The 25,024-nt window shown below is 59.7% G+C and overlaps 1 protein-coding gene across 3 annotated transcripts in view; it reads right to left on the bottom strand.

Moving 5' to 3' along the window:
* Cdh4 (cadherin 4) overlaps nt 1–25,024 on the bottom strand; it is a 408,941-nt gene that overhangs the window by 109,205 nt on the left and 274,712 nt on the right. For all 3 annotated transcript variants that reach the window (XM_046433120.2, XM_046433122.2, XM_046433121.2), the window contains one exon: nt 12,830–13,056. In XM_046433120.2, coding sequence (XP_046289076.1) covers nt 12,830–13,056 — 227 coding nt within the window. The remainder of the gene's footprint in view (nt 1–12,829; nt 13,057–25,024) is intronic.

The following is a 25,024-nucleotide window of genomic DNA, read 5'->3' as shown; positions in this document are numbered from 1 at the left end:
AGGGCAGAAATGGATATTCCTGCCAAGAGGTGGGGGGGCGGGCCGAGGGTGCCCCCTGCCCTCGGGGGCCCCCTTTAAACCGAGGGGCTGGGAGACTCTCATCTCTCAGGCGGTCCTGGGTCAGTGGCTGGCACCAGGTGCTCGTCAGGAGCATGCCTTCTTGGCTGCGGGGGGCAGCAGCTGGCACTCACTGGGCCGCAGGGTGACTGACGGAGCTCTGCAGATGCGCCCTGCCCAGGTCCCCGGCCCACAGGAACGAGGGTCACCTGTCCCCAGGTACCTGCCTCAGGAGAAGGGATGGGCCACTTCTGTTCTGCAACCCATATGGAGGACAGACTGGCCAAGTGCGACTGTGCCCTGGGGCGAGGGGAGGGGCCTGGCCTGACGTACCACCCCTGGGAGGAGGGTCTGCAGCTGGGGCCCTCCCCTCCCAGCGTGGGGCAGAGACAGCCAGGCTCTGCAGGAGATGCTTCCACCCCAGCAGGGCTGCTGGGACCCGCACCCAGACCCCGCCTCGCACAGGTTCTGACACAGCTGGCCTCCACCTGCTCTGTCTCCATTTGCTACGGAGGAGCTGGAGTGCCGTTAATTTCCCTAGTGTTGTTTAAATAAATTGCACATATTTGCTACTATTTTAAAGCTGTGAGACAAATGTAATAACAAAATCTGGTGAAAATCAATGCCAGACCTGCACAGGCTTCTGCCTGGAAGATGCACCCACTTCTTTGGAAGAAAACCATCGATGACAATTAGCAGTTACCCTGTTGCAATAGCATGTTCTTTTGAACATGCGATAATCTGGGGCCTTTCAGACATGGCAGATAAACGCTGAGGCATAATCACAGTAGTTATCACTAATGCTCCCAGTTCCTCTTAAAACACTTCCTAGCAGTTGTCACCGCCGTTCCTCTTCATTCTGCATTTCTGAGTGAATGGTGACAGCATGTTGGGTAAGGACTGAATGTGACCTCTGCTCTTAATCAATATTACAGAGCACGTCTACATGGGTGTGCACGCAGGCACTCTGCACACACACACGTGGGGTAGGTTTGTGTAGGCACCTGTGCCTGCATGTGCAGATGTGTGGACTTGCACTAATGTAAACGTGTGCACATGCATGTGACAATGCTCATGCACTATACATCTGCATGTGTGTGTTTGTGTATTCTAGGTTGTGCACGTCCTCAGGTATGGAACATCCCAGGTTTCTCAAAACCAGCAGCCCAGCAGCCCACCAGCAGGAGGAGCTAGCCGGAGCCATGAGCTAGTGGTCCTGTAACCGTGGGTCCTGGAGGGTCTCGCTGGCCAGCTGGTCTTTGGTCCTGTGGATCTGCAGAACGAGGAGGACCCAGGAAGTCACCAGCTCTGGGGTGGTGTGACACTGAGAAGGTGTGGTTAGGAGGGTAACTTGTAGGAGCTGCTGTTATCTTGCAGGATTATTTTAGGAGAATTTTCCACGGAGCCCCAGCTTTGGCAAGACCAGGTCTGGGCTCTCTTCCCACAGCGGTCCCCATCTGGGCTGCACCGGTCCTCTGCCCCACAGAGTGGGCCCCCGACCCTGCTCCCCAGGCTCTTGGATTCTGCCCGGGTTCAGACCCTGTTCCCACCCGTACCAGCTGCCCACCCACAATGCCCTGCCTCTGGCCTCTGGTCTAGGAAGCCCAGCTCCCCCCCAGACCCTCCGGCCCGTGCCAGGCAGCCCCTGCCTCCCCAGCCCAGGTGGCTCCCCCTTCCTCTGTCCACACTTAGCCTGACCTGGAGGACAGCACTGCATCACAGAGAAAGCTCTGCCCAGGGCCACCCATGTCTCCTTAGCCCACAGCTTAGGGAGGGGCCCCCACCCAGGCGGGTCAGCAGGGTCCTGCTAGTCATCATCTAACAGCAAACTCGATGGACAGAAGAACTGCTGAGTTCCCCACCAGTTCCAGGGACCAGCCTCCAGCCAGGAGAAGGAGGAGACATGGCCTGTGGCCCTGCCCTGGGTGCTCACGGTGGCGGTGGCGGCCCAGCAACCTGACCACAGAGCTGCCCTCAGGGCTGGGCTGCATGACTTTGCAGGCGCTCGCTCATTCAGGCCTCAGTACGGCCTGCAGGGCCTCCAGGGGAGGGTCGCGCTCAAGACTGAGGGCAAGGGCAGGAGCTCAGGCCCCTGACCTGGGGTCCTGGTCCAGATGGTCCAGCCCACCTCCTCTCCCCTGTGCTAACAGTACAGAGCCAGGGTCAGGAAGGAGAGCAGGGCCAGGCAGCAGGGCTATAAGCAGTTTGGCCAACGGGAGGGGAACAGAGACGCTGGGGGGCATCACATAGGGGCAGGGCGCTGCAGGTGAGCAGGAGTGTGTGCGGGAGAACTGGCCAGGAGGGGGAGCGTGGGCTGACACAGAGCAGGACTGTGTGGACACCTCCAGGACAGAGTGGACAGCATTACATTAAAGGGATGTTTGGAGCCCAGAGGGAAAGTGGGGAGGGATGGCGTCACGGGCTGCAGAGCAGAGCTGGTCCCACGGGGGCTTGCTCCTCCTGGTCCGCAGTGAACATTCACCCCAGCCCTGCCCTCGCCTGTAGAGGGGCAACCAGGGGGTCTCCTGCCTGGGGTGGGGGGCAACATCTAAGGAGTATTTGCAGATGGTTGGGCTTCAACCATTGTCAGAAGGAGAAGGCTCAGTGACCCCGGACCTGGACACCCGGAAGGGGAGTCCTCCTGCAGCCTGCCTGCTCTGGGAGCACCAAGGGTCTGAAGGGCGGCAGGAGACGGTGTGGAGGGGTCATTCACTGGACGCCGGGGGACAGGCGAGGCGGGTCTGTGGGCAGCCTCAGCTTGGCGCTGGGGTCCATCGGGAGGGACGTGGGCGGGCCTCCTGATGCAGCCACGAGCTGGTCTCCCCGACGGCAGCTGCCCTGGTACAAGGGGGCTGTCGGTCTGGCGGTCCCACTGCTGCAAGGGTGCTGGGCCAGGAAGGAGGGGCAGGAGGAGCCCTGGAGAGGGCTGCAGATGGCGTGTCCAGGGACAGAGGCCAGGCCTGAACAGAGAAGGATGAGGGACAGACACAGAGCTGTCCAGGCAGCACCCAACACCTGCAGGGAGCCAGGGCATTCAAGGAGGCTCAGGGCTGGGGGCCAGGGAGGGAGGGGACACACGGAGGGGTCAGAAAGGTGGGAGGTGGGTGATCCATGCAGCCTGGGGGCCAGGCCCAGGAGCCACAGCCCCCAGGGGCCCGTGAGTGGGGGCACTGGCAGGGATTCTACCCTGCACATCTTGGACCCCAGGCTGGGGCAAGAGAGCCTGTCCTTCCAGCTGACCTAGGAAAGTCCTCTGCTGGGGTCCCCTGTCCTGCCTAGGTGGAGTGCCACCCCTCAGGTCCGCCCGTTCTCCTTGGAGGAGACCAAGGCCAGGACCTGGGTGCTGGGCCTCTTCCCAGTTCTCCGGACGCCCCCAGGAAGGAGTCTGGGCCCACATCCCCCCTGGAGGGCCCGTGGGCCGGGTCAGGAAGCCCATGTGCTCAGTCCTGCCCTCGCCCCTGCCCTCATCCCAGGATACCCCCCAAACCCTGCTCCCAGGCTCTGGGGCAGAAAGAACCTGGTTTCTGGGCAGCCCCTGATGGCAGGCACATCAGGTGAACTCTCCCATCTCCCTATGCCCCAGGTGTCCCCTGTCTCCGCCCTCCCCTGTGAGATGCCATCACTGGCTTTCATTACCCAAGCGATTGACTCCTTGGGAAGGTCTCTGTGTGACCCAGTTTCTCTGATTGTCACCACAGACTGTGACCTAGACCTGGAGGCTGCAGCTCTGACTTGTGCCAGAGATAACAAGAGTCCCTTGCGTGGCCAGCGTCAAGCAGAGGAGTGCCGGGGGCAAAGAGGAAATGGTGTTTTTCAAACCCCGGTTCCCTGCTCTCCTGGTCTCCAGGGCAGGGAAGCGTGAGCTGAGTGTCCTGTCAAGGACAAGAGGGAAGGTGCTGTGACAGCCGCTGCGGGAACCTGTCTTCCCCCTTCACCACCAGGTGCCCTCTGCGCCAGGCAGGAACAGAGTCCCTCCTGTCAAGACCAGGTTGGGGGTGACGAGTGCCTCCAGAAGGAAGTGTGGATAGCAGGGTGTTGCCCGTGGCTGTGGTGTGGACACAGGTTGCCCAGGAAGACCGAGATCAAAGAGAAAGTTCTGGATGGGCAGAGATGCTGCGGATCAGGCCACATCAGGTCGGCCCCCCCAACTGCGGATTTTGTTCCCTTCCATGGCTGCGGAGTGGTGGGGGACTACAGCAGGCCAGGAGATGCCACCAGACATCCTCACTCAGACTCAGAGGCTGTCATCTGTGACAGGGGAGGCCGAGGAGGACAGTGGAGCAGGTGGACCCCTTCCAGCCAGGCGAATGCCCCAGCAGAGCCGCATGGACCCCTGGACGGTACCCCTGCCCGGCTGGCTGTAAGCCCCAGCCTTGCCCCTGCCCGTCATTGCAGGACCATCTATTTGCACAGCTGGGCAGTGGGCAGCTCGTGGATCTTTCGGGCATCTGAGCTTCATGTGGAGGGCAGCCTGCCATCTGTGGTCACAGGAAGAGGCGCTCCCAGGGAGCAAGGGCTGGGAGCCAAAGGCCCACATTAGTCCTGTGGCCCTGACGACATTGTCCACAATAAGCTGCCCCTCACCTCCCACTGCACCCAGAGGTGCCAGCCACTCCCAGCTCCTCTTTCCTGGTTCCACCTGCCTTTGCCGGGGTCCAGCCTCTGGCTCCCAGGGCCCTTCTCAGGCAGCAGGGAGCACAGAGCCAGGGGCTTCAGCTGGTCCTGCAGCTCCTGCTGGCCCAGATGCTCCAGTGTCCGGGCAATGTGCCCCCAGTCCCAGCACACAGACAGCTCAGTCTCAGGGTCCTGAGGTCTGAGGTCACTGCTTGCACAGGATCAGCAGTCAGAGGGAAACACGTGGAAAGGGACATGCCATCTCTGCATTATGAATGAGCGTGACTGGGGAGGGGACAGGGACACGTCACTGTTGTTGATGGCTCTTCTGCTGCTCGGCTTCCCGGCTCTGTGGCTTCTTCAGAGCTCTGGGCTAAACAGCTTCCATAAAGGAAGCAATGCCCTGTCCCCACCCCCGTGTCCTCCTGCACTGATTTTAACGGAGGATGATCAGATTTCTTAAAAAGGGGGGTCACTAGGATCTCCACAGAGAGAGCATTTCTGTTCCTCCTCTTTCCTTTTCAATCCACCTTTGAAAAGGGCACCCTTGGCTGGTGTGCACACGGGTGTATCAACCTGTTCAGGTAGGGTGGTGTCTGGCCTGCGAGCTCATTTCCATGGTAGCAAAGGAGGGACAGAATAAAATGGTACTTAACAAACAACATAAGACAACAGAAAGGCACCCGCACTCCCCGGCACACGGGACACGAGAGCCGTTCTAAACATGTGCTCTGGGGCTCTGCCAGGGCCATGGCGGCCAGGTCACCTGCTCTACCTCCCCAGACCCAGACATGCACCCACACCTGGCTGGAGGCCTGGCTTCTGGACCCTGGCACCCAAGGCTGGCTGTCCTGGGTGCTGAGGGTGTTGGCAGCATCCCTGTCCTCTGCCCACGTGAGGCCAGTAGCCTCTCACTAGACACCCAATGGACCAAGATGTCACCAGATGCCAGGTTGAGAAAAACTTGCTCCAGAGAGTTACGAAAATCATGTGTAGCAAGGAACACGGTAAACAAAATCACCGTCAGGTGTGCAGAGGAAACGCGTTCTCCCTAAGGAAATGACACTGGCGAGTCGGGGGGAAGCGCGACCCCTGGCTGGAGCTGCAGCAGCCTTGGGCAGGACCACCCTGTGGGTGCCGCTCAGTGAGGGCCACTCTGTCTCAGTCTGAGAGCCAGGAGGCCACGCTCAGGGTGGGTGAGGCTGGGGGCCTCCGTGTGCAGACGCAGCTGCCTCCTCTGGAGTCCACCCTCTGCACCTGCTGTCCACTCTGCAAGCCCCTGGGGTTCCTGGCTCACAGAGGCCAGGGGAACTTCGTGTGCACAGGGGGCTCTGCCAGGGCCCCGAGTGGGCTTTCCTGCTCTCCAGCCACAGGGTGGGGGAGGAGGGTGCTCCCTTGAAGGGAATCTTGCTGGCCAAAAGAAATGTGTCCGCCACCTTCTGTCCACCGTGCTCACAGGGACGCAGAGGACCTTAACCAAACATCAGAAGGCAGCATGGAGAGAATGGCAGCCGTGTTGGCTGAGAAATCCCACCTTGATTTTTGCTTTAAACACCGACAGGAGGGCTTTCTTCCTGGGGGCTCTTCACAGGACCCCCACGTCACGCACTCATGCACCCGTTCACACACATGCTGATGGTAGTCTGGGGACTGTTCCGGGGACCCTCCACATGGCAGCTGATGGGAGTGATTGCTGACAAAACAACACAATGCGCCCTGGGGTTTGCAGCATGGCCAGCCGTGGGGTCGCCCCTGCAGCCAGCCGCCCATGGGCCTGGGCAAGCCACGGATGCCTCCCGTCACCCTCTATCTGCAAAGTGAAGGGCCCCTGGACACTGCTGAACTCCCTGTGCTGAGTGTCTTGGCCCGGGGACCACCCCGTGTAGCGGCAGCCCTGTTGGAAAGACGCTTGGGGCTTGAGGGCCGTGTGCAGACACGGTGGGTGATGGAAGGAGGCGAGGGTCCAGCACACACCAATCAATGGGCACTGGTGCCCTTCATGCCACCAAGAGTTGCAGCTGGATTCCCAAGGGAGCCCTGGATGTCCACGGAGCTCTGGCATGGATACCCATCACCACCACCAGCAGCAACCTCGGCTCTGGAGAAGGAACAGCCTTCTCCCCCTGGGTCTGCACGTCACGTGGGCCATCGCCTCGTGGAGAAGGAACCTGAACTGTCACTGCACACGTCGCCCAGTCCCGGGGTAAGCTGGGCCTGCAGCAGCCTCCAGGTGGTGATGTGGCCTGAACTTGGGGGTCGTGGGGTCATTGCAGTCACTAACACAGCCAGCATCTCAGAGGGAACTGGGACTTCAGGGCTGTTTAGATTGCGTGGAAGCTGCTCCTTGGCCTCCCCCAGAGCCGTCCTTTGCAGAAGGAAAAGGAATGATGCTGTTTTCTGAGGTGTGAGCTCTGTGTGGTCTGCTGCCCTGAACTCCCAGCTGCGTCCCGCTGACTGAGACTCTTGCACAGGTGCCTCAGGGAGAAGCCCTGGGACCTGCCCTCGCGGCCCTGCACCCTGTGGCATCAGTTAAAATCTTCGAGCTCTCGGGTGCCCAGGCTCAGGGCCTCAATGCCAGGCCTCTCCTGGAGGCTGCTGGCGGTCCTCGTTGGCATCCTCGAGTGTGCAGACCACCCCACCCTCTGTCTTGACCTTCACGCAAGGTTCTCCGTGTGCTCACGTCTGTGCCCAGTGTCCCTGTTGCAGAAGGAGTCCCACCTTATTGGATCTGCCTGCCCTAATGGCTTCCTTTAACTAAGTGTACCCACAGGACTGTTCCCAAATGGTCAAACGAGGTCCTGGATGTGAGGACTTCAGCATCTGCCCTTTGGGGGTCACAGTTCAGCCCACACACGTGGGGAGGTGGGAGCTCTGAGCAGAACCCAGGCCAGCACCCGCCTGGCCACCCCATGCTTCGGGAGTTCATCCTTCCTAAGTGCTGACTCGCAGGGAAGCCCGATATTAGTTTCATAAATAACAGTTTCTTTGTGGCAAACTGTACCCACAGGTCCCATTGCCAGCTGCAGCGCGACACCAGCCGGGCCACGACAGCGGCCAGGGGAGTTCCATCTTCAGTATTTACTGTGAGGCCGAATGTCCCGTGGATGCCTTAGGGGCAACTCTGCGCTCCTGTGGGAAATATATGACCTCATTTGCATTTTCTAATTGAATTGCTATCAGCTTTCCTGCAAGACTGCACAAAAAACTTCTTCCGGATTCCAGCCCTGCGGTGTCACCCTGGAAAGGCTGCCTTCCAGGGCTGCCAGGAGGGGAAGGGAGGGGAGGGGCCACCCTTCCATGGACTGTCTGGCTGGAGAGCCGCCAGCTTTACCCAGCTCCACGGAGAGTCGCTACAGTAACGGAGTGGAGGCCGCCCTACAGGAGTGGAGGCTGCCCTGCAGGAGCCTTGACAGGAGGCAGGAAGGGCACAGAGCTGGGAAATGAGGGGTCCGGGAGATGGTCCTTCAGGGATTGGCTTCAATGGTTCTTGCAGTAAAAGCAGCTCTGGGACTTGACAGCCTCTAGGCCCTGCTTTGCTGCTCTAGCACCTTCTGCTACGGAGCTCCCACTTACTGGGCATCCCCATCTGAAGCCATCTTCTGGAGCCTGGAAGCCCTCTGCTTGCACCATATGCATGAAAATGCCACGTCGCTGCAGGTTAGCGACTTTCCCCGCCCCAGGAGGCCCTGGCGCCCCTGCTGCCCACTGCATGCCTCCTACACGTCTGTGTGGCTACCTCCCGGATGTGAGGGTACAGCTCGCCTTGGCCCTGGAGCCTGCTTGCCCTTCTCAGCTGAGCACAGGAGCCCTCATCTGGCAGCTTCCAGCTGGGATGCCACACTGTCCCTCTGCATGGAGCCACACTGTCCCTCTGCATGGAGCCACCAGTTTAGGCAGCCCTGACTGTGGCTCCTGGGAGTTTTTGGTTGGGGCCACCATGAGAAGCACTGCTCTCAGCACTTGGGGAGGGGGCCCAGGTGGCAGTGCTCACGTCCATGGGCACGCAGCTAACACCACACACCTGTGGTCACTCGAGGTGGGAGCACCTGCTGCTAGGTGGGGTTTGCTCACGCTGTGCCCTCTCTGAGCCTTGGCAGAGGGTCACTGTGTGCCTGTGTCTGCCCTCCACAAGGCTCTCTGTCCTCCTTGTGAACCGTACTGGTCTCTTGCCCATTTCTGCCGGGGAATTGAGGTTCTCCCGTCATCCAGAGGGAGTCCTTGCAGGGCAGCTCACGTAGCCAGCGTCCTCCCTCTGCTGGGCTCCCCGCACTCTCTTAGATATGTGTGCCAATGAGCAGAATCTCCTATTTTTGACAGTTTTATGACCGTCTTCCTGGCCTTCAGAGTTGGGGTGTGGTGTGCTCCTCCGTTTCAAAGGCTTTTGAACGTGTCTTAACCATGTGCAGGGTCCTGCACACCTTTAGGCAGATTTACTCCCATACATGATCTTTTTTTTACTGCTGCTACATTAGGGATATGGTTTGGATCTCCTTGATGGACAGAAAGACAATGGGTTCACGTCCAGCAACTTCTGACCTCACTCGTGGATTCCAGTGACTGACGGATGACTGCCGACTCTTGGCCCTGGGTACTGTTAGTTTCATTCATCCCGATTTCTTTTTCTTGTCTGACCGCATTGGCTCGGGCCTCTGGTGTGTGACTGGATGGTCTGTCTGGTCAGCTTGCTGGTCCTCAGGGAAGACTTTGAATGCTTCAAAAGCAGATCAGATGGCCACTGCAGGTTTTCTGTTGATGTACTTTGTGATACAATGCAAGGCTCCCTTTGTTTTCCTAAAAAGCTGAATATTGTTATTTTAATCGAGGTAAAATTTTAATAACTGTTATTCAGAGGACCACACAATTTTTATCCTTTAGTCTACATTGAATTACAGTGATTAATTCAATCTTCCATTCTTGGGCAAATCCAGTTGGGTCATGATTCATCAATCTATGAAAACAGCTAAATCCAAGTTTGTTGATAATTTGCTCAGGGATTTGTATTCATTAACAGGCAAGACTGGCCCATCATTGTCTGTCACTTTTCTTAAAGGTTCTTGTTGTTTTTGGACAGTTTTTGCTAGTGTTGGACTTGGTTTTTGTCAGCATGGACGGGCCTCCAGCTGGCTTTAGACACAGTCATGTTGGATTTTGGAGGTTTCTTACTCATTTGGGGCAAATCTCTTGCCAATTTGAGACATGGTCCCTATCAGGGTTTGGGACAACAAAACTTTGGGGAAGTGACTCTTTTTGAACTCTCTGAACAAATTTGTGCAGAGTTAATTTTTACTTCTGAAAGCCTGGGGAGAGCTCACCAGGGCAGCCAAGGAGATGTTTTTCTCTGATAGGGATTTTTGTGTGTTTATAATAATAAAACAGTGAAGATTCTCTTCTGCAAGCTTTGGTAAGTCGTGTGACTGTAGGCTAGGATCCATGCCATGTGTATTCCCTAATAGTTTAGAACAGGTTTGCACTGATTTCACACAATACTGTCAGTGCCGTCTCCAGTGTCCACGTGTGGTCACCATGCCCTCTTTCCAGCCCATCTGTTCCTTCCTCGGATCACTCAGGGGTCACAGACCAGCTTCGATCAGTAGCCCCTATTTCTTCCCCCCTTCTTCTCTCACACAAACATGACATAATCCTTTTCCACCTGGGCAGATTTCTTCTAATGGCACATATGTTGTATTTTTTCCAACGATTTTACTTTCAATCTTTTTTCTAGTCTTATAACTTTTTACTAAACGTGTCTTATATCCATATAGTTGGATTTTTCTTTATTCAAATCATCATCAGCTCTTAATTAGATGTTAAGATATTTTCTTTTTTCAATAATTACGTGATATATTTGTAAATCTACCACCTTACTCAAAGAGGAATATATAGTCCATCTATTCTGTTCTTCTTTCTCTTACATTTTTTGCATGAACAGTTTTTATTTTCTAGTCTTCCCATGTATCATCTTAGAACTTACACAGCCTTGTGAGTCTTTCAGTGGATTTCTGAAGACCTTTTAACGAGTATCTTTGTTTCATCCAAGTGTAACACGGTTGATCATCCTTCATACCAGAAATCCAAAATCACAAATGCTCCAGAATTTGGACCTTTTTGAACACCACCATGTCACAGGGGAGCGTTCCACACCTGCTCCATGTGGGGGATGAGTCAGAGCCTGGTGTGAAGTCACCTCCATGCCCCCCGCATACGGCATATACGGAATCTTGTGTGTGAACCCGGGTCCCATCCGGGAGTCCTCCTGTGTGGGCGTGTGTATTCTGAAGCTCGAGAACACCCAGGTGCTCTGGAGCCAGGTGCTGGGGCGCTGGAGTGCCCACGTCTCTCTTGGGCTCCGGCTGCCCTTCCGGAGTTCACACGGTTCTGTGGGGTGCTGGAGCACCCGCTCGTGCCCAGCAGAGGCCGTGCTGCCGGGCTGGCCTGCCTTCCCTCTGTTCAGCGGCTCACAGTGCCTGGCCCTCCTGTGTCTCCACCGCACCCTACTTGTCTTCCGCCTCAGCAACACCACCTGGGTCCTCGGCCACCTCATGTGCCCACGCATTTTCAGCTGAGTGCTGGACGCTGTACACAGGACTGTGGGTGTGGCTGGAGGCCTGGGTGCTGTCCTGCTTGCATTCACCTGTTGGGCAGGTGGACTCTGGGAACCTGGTGTCCCCTCCACCCATTTACAGAGTAGACATTTGAAGGTTGGCATCGATGCCTTTAAGGGTGTATCCACAGAGTGACCTGGGGTCCCACAGTTGGCCTTCTAGGTTCCAAACAGCCCCTGGCTCCCTGTCCCCAGCACTGCTCTGGCAGGCTAGTGGCTGTGAGGAGCACAGGGCCGTGAGGGCTAGGACAGTGTTGGTGGCCCTACTGCTGGTCACCTTACCTCACTGAACGCCACGGTGTCCCTCAACAACTCTGCACAGACGTGCAGCATTGCCACCCACATTCCAGGCAGCCCCCACGTCCAGCTCGCCTGCCAGAGGAGCTCGACGGGACTCTGCGCCTGGGCTGCTCGGGCCCTTGCCTGCTGGGCTCAGCCACCCCTGCACGGAGCTTTCACTCCTTCCCAGAACGTCAGTTCTCTCCTGCCACCAGGGCCTGAGGTGACGTGGGTCAGCAACCCCTGCCTCCAGGGACACGGTTAGGGTTAGCGGAGCTGATGCCCTGAGGGGGTGTAAGTGGGGCCCCAGGAAAGTCGGGGAGGAAGCCACCAGCAACTAAGGAGACCAAGACCAGGGGCAGGAGGGGGGCTGCAGAGACTGCCCCCCCCCAGGTCACACAGCACGGGCCCGGGGGGAGGGCTCCCTACTCTGATCCTGGAGGTGAGGTCTGCGTCCCCTGCCTCAGGGGCTGGCAGTTCCCAGGCCAGCTGGCTGTGGGTTGGAAGTGCACCCACTCCGAGGCTGCCCACCTCAGTTGCCACCAGAGCCTGCACCCTCCGTGGAGGGTCAGGGATTCGTTCCGTCACAAGAGTCCTGGCTGTACTTCCAGTTAGTGGCTTCTGAGGCCCCCACGCCATGAGGCTCTGCCTGCAGCTCATGGGCGCCAGGCGTCTGCACCACGTGGGCTCAGGGTGGCCTAGCTCGTGAAGCCACCCCGCCACTGGAGGGAAGGCCCCGTTGGGATGGGCCCCCAGGCATGGCTGGTGAAGTCACCTGGGAGACGGTGGCGGGCTCGCTCCCTTCCTCTCCCTCTCTTCCTGCCTCCATCCCCTGATGGGTCTTGCACCGGCTTCCACAGTCCCCCTGCCCGTCATGCGGTCTCTGCCCTGTTTGTCATCCCTTAGGCCCTGAGAGCCACCAGGGGTGGTGGGCGCAGCGCCCAGGCAGGCAGGTCACAGAATGCGGGGCGTCCATTTGGAAGTGGACACGGGGAGCCTCCTTCAGATCCCACAAGGAACACCTAGCAGGTGGCACAGTTTGGTGAACCAAGCTCCTTGGGTGGCCACCTGGTGACTCGCCTGTGCCGGCAGCCCTGCCGCAGGACAGTGTAAAGGCCAGGGTCCCTTGTGAGGTGTGGCTTTCTCTGCTGGCACAGACATGGAGCTGCTGAGCCTCATCTTCAGGGGGCCTGGGCGGAGGCTCTGCCCAGGACCATGAGGGCAGCGGGGAGCCTGGACTCTGGGTGTGGGCCCTCCCTCCATGCGGCCACCCCTTACCTTGTGTCCAGGGTGCGAGGACCGGGTCTGGGCCACCAGCAGGCGCACCACGGCGTCCCATTGCTCAGCTGTCCGGCGGTCCCTTGCGGTCACTGTGAAGGCCACCTGCTCAGAGGGGATGCGCAGCTCCCGGGTGGCGTAGACTGTCCCGTCTGCCCCGACTTTGAAGTCCAGGCTGTTGGTCTCATATTGCATCCCCTGGCTCCCCAGACAGCTGCTGAACTCAACTGGAAGAGGAGGGGGGAGACGGTCAGGGTGGCCAGGCGGGCCAAGGGTGGCAACAAAGCCAGCGCATCCTGGGTCTGCAGAGAGCCTCTGGAGGAGCTCACTGAGTTCTCCACCCCACTGAGAAGGCCGCCTACTCCATCGCTGCCCCGAGGGACCCCACTGTCCTAATGCAGCTGCTTCCCCTCGGCAGACGCGGCTCCCCGCGCTCCCTTGGCATTCGCCACAGTCTGTGAGTGCCCGGTGGGCACCACCAACCCAGAGACACTTCCTGGTCACCCCCTTGCCTCACGCAAACCCCCGCTGCCTGTCAAAGCCCTGATGGATCTATTTCCGCCCAAGAAAACTGTGTGTAGGAAGGAAGCCGAGGAAGCTGGCATCCGGGGACTGTCCCTGATGGCAGGGGAGTCCTGGGAGCAGAACTCAGATTGGCTCATTGAGCAAGAATGGCGGCTGTAAGAGGCCTGGGGCAGGCCGGGTGGGGGGGACCGGGCAGGCCTGGCCCAGCCACGTGCTTTCCTGGTTGGTTGCCAGCGGAGTGGAGGAGTCGGTCTAGTGACACCGCAGGGTACCACACATCGCTTTGCTTCCAAAACATTAATCGCGGAACCAAGTTGCCAGCCCCTCCCGTGGTGCCAGCACCAAGGCCACTTTTAACTCGGTTGCAGAGAAAGACGACTCAGGAGCAGCACATGCGTGGGCCACATTTGTGCATTTCTGACACGTGTTTTCCACAGATGTCGCCTATCTCCACGGTCAATCACAAAGCACCACCAGCCACTGTCAAGACTGCTGATAGAGGCATGGGACAGTCACCCAGTGTTCGTCAAAATGTGGGCTCCAAGCACCTGGTGGAGGGCTTCTCTGAGGAATGCCACTGTCACTGCGTGCATTATTTAATGACTATTTATTCCAAAGCAAACACAGCAGGGCGACTCGCAGCTGCGTCTGCTGAGCGGCTCCCGCGAGCCCACCTTGGACTGGGGACCTCACTATTCAGGTGTCTCCTGGTTCCCGACACCTCCCGCTCGTGGGTGGAGTATAAGAGGGTTTTTAAATGTGCAGGCGCCAGGGTTTCCCCTGGTCCAGAGCAAGCCGGCCAGCCCCAGAGCTCCGGCAGTGACTCTGCTGACCATGGGGCGCACAAGGCCCGGGCTGCGGCTCCCTGGGACAACCCCGCCTGGAAGGACGGGGCAATGACCATTTTTTCCAGGTGTCAGGAGAATCCCAAACTGCTCTACAGCACTGTTTGCCCCAGTGGTGAACAGACTGGAATCAGCCACAGACTGAGGGGTCAATCCTCTCTGCCACCCAGCAGCCACTGACCAGGATGCAACAAGAGCTGGCGCCTGGCGGGAGGGGAGCATGGATCACAGGCAGCTCCTTTGTTCTCGGAGAGAGAATTTCTCTAAGATGGACGGACGGAGCGGACGGCAGCAGGAGGGATGGTGCTTCTGTAGGGGCACATGACCGAGCGGCTGGGTTTTATAAAAACAGGCACAGAGCTCCCGCCACCTCTCCATGAGCACCACACTGCCCTGGGGAGGAGCGCAGCATCTGAGCTGCCCGCACAGGCAGCCGTGGAGCCACCGTCCTCGGACGTTCCCATTTTACATATGAGGAAACTGAGGCTCAGGGACATGCCACACCTTCTTGAGGTGACAGGAACAGGAGGGATTTGAAGCTCATTAGAAGATCTCAGTGGACCCTGGGCCTCCTCTTGCCCGGCTCTGTGAGGCTGGCTGGAGAGCCATCACACCTGGCCCTGTCCTTCAGCACAGCTGTCCTTCAGCACAGCTGGCCTTCAGCACACCTGGCCCTGTCCTTTATCACACCTGGCCTTATCCTTCGTCACACTTGGCCCTGTACTTCAGCACACCTGGCCCTGTCCTTCGTCACACTGGGCCAGACCTTCATGACACCTGGCCCGAGTGCCTCATGACTTGCTTCAGTGAGACACAGGCCCCAGGACCAAGGCCCTTAGCCAAGGTCGCATGAGCTTGTCCACTGCATACCTGCTGGGCTCCCCCTAGCACCTGGCAGTGGGGTTCCACCTGGGAATGGGACAGAACCCAGGCCCTTAGGGGCAGTGACAGGGCATTGGCCTGCCCAGTTGCTATGGAGTCAAACTGGAGCCCTAGCCAGACTAGGGACTCCTGAGGTGGGCATGTGGGGTGGCTGGCATGTGGGGTTCCATCTCCGGCTCTGCTGGGGACAGGCTGTGGAGTGTCAACATTGGAGTCCTGGGCATCTCTGATGTTAACAGCCACTGAAGTGTACGGCAGCATGGTGAGATCATGTTATATGAATTTTACCTCAATTTAAAGAAAAGCATTTCAGTGGCTTTCTGAGCCCTGAGTTCTTGGCTGCTAGAATGACAGGGAGCGGGTGCCTGGGGCCACCAGTGTCCCGGTCTCACAGTGTCCCTGGATGGGTTGGGAACTCCACCGTCCTTCCCTCTCCCTCAGAGGCCTCTGGACCTGCCAGGGCAGGGGCTGTGCACCTGGCAGTCCACATGCCCCTCAGGGGAGGACCTGGGCTCGCTGGCAGGTGGAGACAGAGGAACCTGATATCTGGGAGGAGAGTCCCCAGTGCCACAAAGGACCAAGTCCCAGAGCCCAAGCAAGGCGGAGCTCGGCGCCGGGGAGCCACAGAGCAGCACACAGAGCCTCAGCCAGTGGAGGTGCCTTGCCGGCTGCAGCCCTAGGAATCGGTTCCCACAGGAGCTTGGACGTCTGATCTGCAGGAACTGTGCACACCACAGAGAGAACATGGTGACAAGTCTGCCTCTAGAGTCCCTGGGAGTCGCGCACCCCAGTGGCCAGGTGCAGACCGCGGCAAGGAGAGGACCTCTGCCCTGGTCCAGTGATGGGGAATCAGCTCCTGAGACTTACGGGTGGGTCCCCTCTCGGCAGGGTGCAGGACCAGCCCCACGGGTGCCACCTCCTCCTCCCAGGGAGCATTCAGGGCCCAGTTCACCGGGGCCAACGAGCAGGGCACAGGAAGCCCACTCCGCCCAGGAGTCTCGAGTGTTCAGAGAACTTGCAGCCGGGCTCCGCACATGTCAATGAGCCCAGGAGGGGTGCCGGACCCTCCTGGCTTCAGTTCTGAAACCCAAGGATCGCCACTTCCCTCCCTGTGCTCCACCAAGCACTGGCAGCCCTTCTGTCTCTCCAGGATGGTGCCCACGCCCCCTGGCCCTGCCTCGAGGTGCAGAGCCTGCTACAGTGCGTTGGGTGGTCGGAGAAGGGGCAGCTCCTTGCTAGGAGGCTGTGGGCTTTATCTCACTGCTTTTAATTGCTGGCTCTAGGGAAGTGGGCGAGTGGGGACAGGTATCGAGTGGCACATGGTCACTACTTCCCTGTCTGCAGAGGCAGTCCGTGGGGGCAGCAGGCCACTGTGGCCCTAGGACGGGCTTACAGGGGAACTGTGCTGTGGCCACAAAGCAATGCTCTGATCACACATTGGAACCCTGCACTTCTGAGGTGGTGAGAGAGAGAGAGAGACTTTGGAGCTGGCAGCAGGGCTCCAAGGAGCCGGGCCGGATGTGTCTTTAAAACACAAGAAACAGGACCCAGGAGCGGGCTATTTTTAGAGCTGCCAGCCTCTCTCTCTCATTAGCGACTTGCACATCAGGACTGCTAATGAAATCATTGGCAATTAAGGCTCAGGTGGAGAGCGGCTCTCTCTGTCCTGAGAGGCCCCACCCACTGCTGCAGGGAAGGGCCTCCGGGTGGCTCCCGCCCTGGTCGGCTCCTGCTCCATTTTAGCAGGAGTGCAGCCTGTTTCGCCTCCCGTCTCTGCTTTGCTCCTGCTCTGGCTTCGTCCCTTCAGGCTGGGGGTGTGGGGGGTCATGGTCTCTTCCCCTCCAAGCTGTCACAAAGCTGCTCTTGGCAGGAAAGGAGAGGGGAGGCTGGGGGTGGGTCCCTGGTGCCCACGTGGAGCTGTGAACCCAGGCAGTGCCCCGCTGGAGGGGAAGGAGCTCTGGCAGAGAGGCCCCAGGGCCTTCTGTCCCCCGCCTGCCACGCAGCTTGGCAGGGCCGGTCCTAGGCTGGTGTCTGCTCGTGGGTGGCAGAACCTGGGTGCGGGCTGCTCCTGAGCTGGTGGGACAGTGAGGACGTGTGAAAACCGCGTGAACAGGAGGTTTCACGACCCCACACCCCTCAGGACGGCTTTCTTCACCCTCTGTCCTTTTGAATTAAAACCATACACATAAATAAAAAATGTGTCTCTGCCCCCGACTGCCCACGTACCACCAGGAGGGAAACTTAGAGGGGAGAGCTAAGAAGCAGACTCCTCCACACCCAGGGGCGGCCCGGGTGGGGGCCTGTGCCTGTGTCCCTGCAGGTGCCCTCAGCCTTGGCATGACTCTCCTGGGAAGAAGGCCTTGAGCTTGGAAGCCGACTCTGGGCCTGGGAACGGGCAGGGCTTGGCCTTCCCAGGAGAGGGCCGGCCGGAGTCCGAGTCTCCGCCAATCTCAGTGCACACTGTCCAGAGCCCCCAGGGTTCTGAGTGAGGGGCCTTTGCCGGGATCTCACGGGAGACAAGTCCTGACCTCTGCCACCCCCAGCCACTGCTTCAGCCCTCAGCTGGCCCAGAGGTGAGGGCGCACACGTGTCACTCTGGGTTGGGGTCAGGCAAGGGCCAGGGCGGGCGGGACGGCAGCTTGGAGCAGGGGAAGAGCACTGGGGTGCAGGAGCCCCTGGGCCTCCCCTCCGTGGGTGCGCGGGCACTGGCAGCCGGCAGCCCATGCATCTGGCTCATCTTCAGCTGTAGGTTTCTGGAGCCAAATCCAAACACGAGCCTGAACTTTACCAGCCTGGCTCCCTCCGCCAACATGCGCAGGTCGGCTGCCAGCCATTTTTCTGAAGTAAATAAGAAATGCAAACACGTTTCTCCCGTAGCTCACAGCAGCCTGCCCCGGCAGCCTCTCCCCGGTCGGTCCTCTGCTCAGGCCTCGTCCCAACACTCCTGTGGCTTTGGGATGCTGGGGGCCTTGAGATGGGCAGACTCTCAGGGTGTCTGTGGGCCTGGAGAGGGAGCGTCTGGTGTGCACCGGGCCCTGCATGTTCGTTCCTTAGTGGCCCCGGGCAGACCCCACCTCGAGCAGAGCGACCGGGCTCTCAGAAGGCTCTGGGTACCCAGGGAATAGAAGCTGACAAGGAGGCGTGTGAGTCTAACGTGGCACCAGCTGCTGCCTGGGGGGGCTTCTTGGAAGGGGAGCTGGGCAGGGACCCAGGGGAGAGCAGGACCTGACCCCCACGGCCCAGAGGCCACCCCACCCGAGCACGGTCTGCGAGTCCCCAGGGGAGTCTTGGGGAGGTTGAGCAGAGGTGGGGCTGCTCCTTCCCAGGACTGGATGCTAAGGCCTCCGTGGGCCTCCGTGGACGTCTGGTTCCTGGGGAAGCAGAGGTCAGTGAGGAAAGCGAAGTCCACCCCGACGTGGGAAGAACTCCACAGCTCTGCTTCACCCACGGAACTCGTGACATCGCGGGAAGCAACTGCAGCTCGGGGCAGCCTGCCGACAGGGCTGGGCTCGGTTGCCACGAGACTTGTCACCTGAAACGCCAGGGCTTGATTTCTAGTCACACGCCTGGCATGGCGGCGGAGGGACCCCTCTGCTCCTGTGACAGCTGAGCAGTGGCGTGGCGTGGCGTCCAGGGCAGCACACCCAGCTCCTGAGGCCCCGGGGGGCCACACCTCCTCCTCTCCCATGTCACTGCCGAAGCCACCCCTGGCTTCCAGGGAGGGAGGAGGTAGAACCAGGCCGCGTGGGCTCTGTGTCGGGGACACGTCACTATGACATGAGCGGCAGCAAGTGCTCAGCCGGTGGCTCCCCGACTGCCAGGGTGGGGGTCCTGTGACTGCTGCCCTGGGCGACGTTGCCACCCCTTTCCTTCACAGATGGGAGAGCCCCTGCACACAGGCCACCTGCCCTGCTTCCCTGCGTCCAGACGGCCGGTCTCCAGGCCTCCACACCAGGGCAGGGCACACGGGCGTGCCTCTGAGCTCCACCCGAGTGACTGGATTTGTGGCTGGCCGAGGGAGTCAGCGTGGTGGCGACCGCCCCGTGCCTTGTGTGGTCCTGCCCATTCCAAGAGTCCTCAAAGCTGCTCTCCAGAGATACAGCCCACACCTGCCCCAGGGAGCCCTGCGCCCAGGGCATGATGCAGATGAGGCGCTTCTCCTGGGTGATCACCCTGCACAGCTTCCACGGCGGATCTTGATGAAGAACCGCTGTGAGGATGCGGGAGGAAGCCCAGCCGAACGCATGATATCACGGGGTGCTCTCCTGGGGGACAGGGGACTTCACAGAAAGGTCAGTGGAGCAGGGGTGATGTTTCCCCAGTTATTCAGACACTGGGAACTGGGAAGGCAGGAGGCACAGGAGGGTGCGGGCATCTGTCCTCCATCCTGTGGGCTCTTCCCTGAGGCGGTTGGCCAGCCCACCGTGCAGCCCATCATCTGGGCCACCTGCCTGACCCTCCCACCAGCACAGCCCACCGATAGTCGGAACTCCATGTGTCCCAGTGACTCTCGGCTCCTGCGAGGCACAGCCCAGGACGGCGGAAGAAGGTTCCGGGCTTTCTTTAGGAAGGAAAGGCTCTCAGAGAAAGGTGGCCTTTGGACTGCACCCTCCCGGCCTCTGAAGGAGAAGGCGTGTGGAGGATGTCCAGGCACCCGGCCTACTTCCTGGCTAGCACCTGCTCTGCGCTGAGTGTGACCAGGCCAAGCAGCATGCATGCTATCTGGGAAGAGCTCAGGGCTGGCGCCAGTGGGCTGAGCCGTGTGGCTTCAGGAGCTGGGTGTCTCTGGACATCATGTCTGACCAGCGCCAGCCCTCAAGCCCCCAGGCCCGGGCTGAAGCCCTGCAGGTTTGCCGACTCGCTGTGGTGAGGGAGACTGGAGCCATGGCTCCTTCTTACATGGAAATGACGACCTCCACCTGGAGGGCGTTTGGCGAGCAAAGCCGGGGACACCCCAGCACAGTGCTGCCACGTGTGGGTGATCCAGGGAGGAGCGTGTTTGCTGATGGCCACACCATCACACGGCGGAGAAGAGCAAGCCACCGTCACACAGGGGATGAGGCAGTGAGCACGGGCAGGAAGGCGCCCCTGCACCTCTCCCTGGCAGATCTTGAGGGGGGTGTACAAGGGCAGAGGCTGCCAGGGCAAGATGGCCAGTGAGGGGGCAGGGCAGGGCCAGGCCAAGGAGCATGGGGTCTTCCAAGGAGGTCCACCTCCTGGTTTATGAAAGTGCTCGGGGACACAAGTGGGGGACCCAGTCAGACAGACACACTCCTGCTCCTGAGCAGGGATCCAACAGAAACTAAAGCTGACGTGGGGGCGGCGGGTGGGCACACAGCGAGGGGCGTGGACGGGAGGAGGGGAGGGAAGGAGGAGGTTCCAGGAGCCATGAAAAGAACAAGCCGACCCCCCACCAGACTCCGCTCGGGCCCCTGCTCTCCGGAGGAGTCCGTTACGGTCACTTTTGCTGCTTGCTCGCCCTCTCTGTGGCCTTTCTGCAGTTCTGTGCTGAACGGAGACGCTGAACCCAGGACCCCTGGGTGGTGACACCTCACGGCCCAGCGCTGGCTTCGCGTCTGAGTGGCACAGCCGGCACAGCAAGGGCCCGCTGCCCCTCTGCGTCCCAGCAGCAAGCTGCTTCCCACCACAGTCCAGGCTGCAAGTGCACCTCGACTTAAGGCACGATTACAAGGGAAGCAGGAGCTCCCAGGGATCATCCACTCCCCAGGAGGAACGAACAGGGGAGCTTCCTGTGGGACAAGGTTAACAGACGCTTGCACAGGACCCCAGGGGCTTCCCCAGCTCCCCCAGGCTCGCCCCCCCATGGCTTTACAGGTGAGCACAGCGCAGCTCTGCAGGCTTTGTGATCTAAAGTAGCAAGTACACAGAGGACCCAGATAAGGACTGGGAGGAAGCATTCTGTGTTGGGTGGAAAGAGAAGCAAACGAAGGTTAATGTAGTTAGTGAAATATTTCCAGTTATTTCATGCAACCCTTTTGCAATATCACTAATGTTTTTGCACATTTCACGCTTTTCTGGAGGAAAAGCAACCTCTGTGTTTGAAATCAAGGAATAGAAGCCTCACAGCCTCCGCGGCTGTACCCGGAAGACCCAGCAATGACACGGAGAAGTCCTCACGTTGCACTCGGAAATCCAGAGGTGAGCTGCATCTTTCTCTGAGCTGGGCTTGAATAAAAATCACCCAGGCAGAAACAGATCACCAAACAAAGCCCTTGGGGACAGCCTCCTGGGGCTCATAGTGCCAGTCCTGACACAGGGGTGGAGACATGTGGCTGCAGGCATTATTAAGAGACGGGGCTACAGTTTGGAGTCTTCCCTGGGCAGGACTTGCACGACTTCTGTGTGAAAGTCCTGCCCTGCAGGAGGCCTGGGGGCAGGTGGGGATATCTCAGACAGGACAAGGCTCAGCATCCCAGAAGGGCCCCCAGCAGAACACGCGCACCTGCAGCCCGCAGCCCCAGGGCCAGGCGCCGGGCAGCCTGCTGGGTTGGGATGTGCTGCTGCCTTGCACAAGTGTCCTTCTTTCTGCTCTGTTGTGCACGCTTTGCACATCTGCCCAGGCAGAGAGGGACTAGGCTCCTCCAAGATGTCAGGAAGAGAAGACAGGCGGGAGTGGCTGCAAGGGAGAGAGCAGCTCTGTCCCACAGCCTCCTCAGCCGGCCTCGGGCATCTTCTGTCCTTACTTGCCAAGCCGCAGACGGGGACGGGGCATCCTGGGAGCTCGGAAGCTTCTGCTGCTGCTTCTGCTCACGCTACACGTGACTTCCTGTCCCCTGACAGGAGCCCAGGCCACCTCGGGGAGCTGGATGTGCAGGGTTCACTTCCCGGGGTTGCCCAGGCCCGGGTGTCCCAGGGCGGGGCTGCCCTGAACTGCAGCCCAGCAGGAGGCAGGGGTGCTTCACACCAGCGGCTGCCCCTTTTTGCTTACCCTTTTGGTCCACCCCATCCAGCCCAGTGCTGCCCGAGGACCAAGACCGCCTGTTTGCCCAGGCCCTCCATCGCCACTGCCCTCCCTCCTGCCGGGCAGCCACCATGGCACCTCTGGGGGCCTCCTATATGTGGGGCTGGGCCCTCTTTGTCTGACTACCCGTGGTCCCAAGGCCTCTGCAGGGCTCCACGACCCTGAGTCAGGTCCAGGATCTGAACTCAGCCCTCCTGGCCCACAGGAGATGGCCTCTCCAACTCTCAGCCCTGTGTCCATAGTGAGGCCTCCCACCCCCGCGCTGGCCTCGCCTTGCTGACTGGCCCTTTGGTGACTGTCTGCAGCCTGCGATGCTGGTTGCAGGGTCCAGCTACCTGATATTGGTCCTCCGTGGCCCCTCAGCCCTGTGCGGGGCTCCCAGCAGCTCATGTCCATGTGCACCCTCCCCCGGTCAGCACCCCAGGGCATCTGTACCTTCTCCCCTCAAGGCACCTGCCCTTCCTTCCCCCGGGGAGCCATCACTCCCTCAGCCCCCTTCCCTGACCACTCTGTCCTCGCCCTCTAGCTCATACCTGCTTTATTTTCCTGCTGGGCACGTGGCAGAGTGACAGTGCTACGGGATCTGTGGGTGGAGGCCAGATAAGGCCGTCATCTCAGAACCAGAGGCTGCCGCCTCACATACAGAGGGCTGGTGCAGGTGGATTAAGTTAAGGATCTTCCAGTGGGAGATCGTCCTGGATTATCTGGTGGGCTCTGCTCCTGCGGCTCCCAGCCAAGAGAACTGGACAGTGAGAAAAATCCCGCTCAGCCTTTGTCTCAAAGTTCTCAACTCGCTGCAGGGGGCCCCTTTTCACTTCAATACGCAGATGGTCCCCCCGATCCTGCTAATGAAAAACTCTCACACGCTACAAAAACAGACGTGATCATCTGTTTCCCAACATTCTGAAAAAGCCCACGGAGGTGTAAGGTGCTACGCAAATGAGAATAATTAGCTCGTGCCATCTGGTGGAAAGAGAAAAAGGAACGAAAGACGACCCCCTGCCTCCGGTCCACGCCACAGCCTCGGGCTCTGGGAGGGCGAGGGGGTCTCAGGAGTGGCAGATGCCACCGTGCGTGGGTGTCCTCTGCTCTTCCTTAAGAACCTGCATGCTCCCCGGCTTACCTGGCCAAAGAGACCACCGTGAAGGAGTGACCCCAGCTGGGGCGTGGCTCAGGAGGGTTGCCTGCCTGGCATGCGTGAGGCCTGGGCTCATGACCAATCTGATGTTTGGATGGCACTTCTGGTGGTCTGGGGTCAGTAAAGCCCCTGGAAGTGGCCAGCTGTACCCTCTGGTGCTGGGGCTGTGCCTGTCTCCTTGCTCATTTGCCAGGCTCTGACTCTGAGACTGACAATATTGGGTAATGCTCATGGGTGGGAGCCACGGAGCTGGGGGATCTGCTGCAGGGCCCGGCCTGGGATCAGCTCCTGGCAATTCACTGTTACCATATATTACAGAAGTGCCAGCATGGGACAGAGATTGGACATTAAAAGCAAAGGCTGATCCGCAGCCAGATGGACAGAGCATGGGCTGGTGCTTGGCCAGGGCCCCTACAGGGCCACCAACTCTGTGGGCAGGGGCCCGGCATGGCTTCAGCAAGCCTTCCTGAAGGAGGTGACACAGGGACCCGGGGCAGGGGGTAGGAGCCTCAGAGGAGTGGGACAAAGGAGGAGCCCCCACCGTCTTCCCCGACCAGCCTGGCCAACACCCTGCTCCAGGCAGCCAGCCCTGAGACGGCACCCATCCCTGCCTCCTACGCACAGGGTGCCGCTCCCCCCTCACCAAGCAGGGCCAACTTGTGACCACTAGAAGATCACAGAAATGACCACGGATGGCTTGCAAGACTGGGCCTTCCACCTGTGGTCTCTGGATGGCTTGAGGGTTCCCAGGCAGCCCGTGGACAGGGACCCCGTGGAAGGACCCGGAGCCTTTGCCAGCAGTCAGGTTGGAAGCAGTTGGATCTCTAAGCCCCGCCGAGCCTTCAGGCGGTCAGCTTGACCCGAGCCAGAGCAGCCCACGAAGCCGCTCACCAGGTCCTGAGCCACAGGACGGGGGGCCGAAAGTGCTAACTTTGGGGTGATGGGTTACTTTTGATACTCGACCCCTTGTAAGTGCACGAGGTCACTTTCCACGCAAAGGAGGGATCTGGCCAGGCAGCCCATTCCCCTCCACTCCCGGGAGGAGCCCCACTACCCAAGGGGGGCTCCCACACGCACCCTCACGCTTCCCTGCTCTTCCTCAGCCTGCAGCATCCTGCCCGTGTCCCCCAGGTTGGTCCCTGTGGGTACCAGCGCTGACCTCCTGGCAGGCAGAATGGCCCTGGCCATCAGTGTGGCCCTGCCACAGGCCTAGCAGGCAGGAGGGCAGTAAGTACAAAGGACGGGAGTCCTGAGGCTGAGTCCACCGCCTCCCGGAGGACGGAGGGTCTTGCTCAACAATGCAGCGGCAGGCGACCCCATCCCCCGCCTCGTGGCTCCTGTGGTATCTAGGGACCGGTCAGCCCGACTTGCCCCAGGGCCTCAGGACACCTTCCTGGCTTCTCCGTACACCAAGATCTAGTCTGGCTTTTCGTCCACATTTCAGGAAGAACAACAGAGGAGGCTGCCAGAGCCGGGTTCTCAGGGGGGCTGCTGAGGGCCATGCGGGAGGCTGGGCTGGGTGGTGGCGGGTCCCAGGGACATCCAGCCGCACTGACGTGGAGGAGGAGAGGCCGCCACACAGGGCCAGGTTTATCTCCAGCATCTGAATCCAAACAGCAGCCACTGACATGGTGAATCACCTGGAGTCTCCGGAGAGCAGACCCCCACATGACGCACGGCTACTTCAGGGACACTGCGTAGGAATTAGGTCACTGGCCCAGGGCCCAGCACACCCCCACACAAGCACAGCCTCGGGGCAGGGTAGAGCCGTCCACAGAACACAGAGTTCTGTGCCACGGTGTTGGCTATTTCGCCAAACTTGG

This window comes from Marmota monax, unplaced genomic scaffold (assembly GCF_021218885.2).
Source record: "Marmota monax isolate L192 unplaced genomic scaffold, Marmota_monax_Labrador192_F-V1.1 WCK01_AAM20220418_F8-fsc00014, whole genome shotgun sequence".
Classification (NCBI taxonomy): domain Eukaryota; kingdom Metazoa; phylum Chordata; class Mammalia; order Rodentia; family Sciuridae; genus Marmota; species Marmota monax.
Note: the sequence above shows the minus strand (reverse complement) of the source record. Positions and strands in the feature narration are given on the sequence as shown.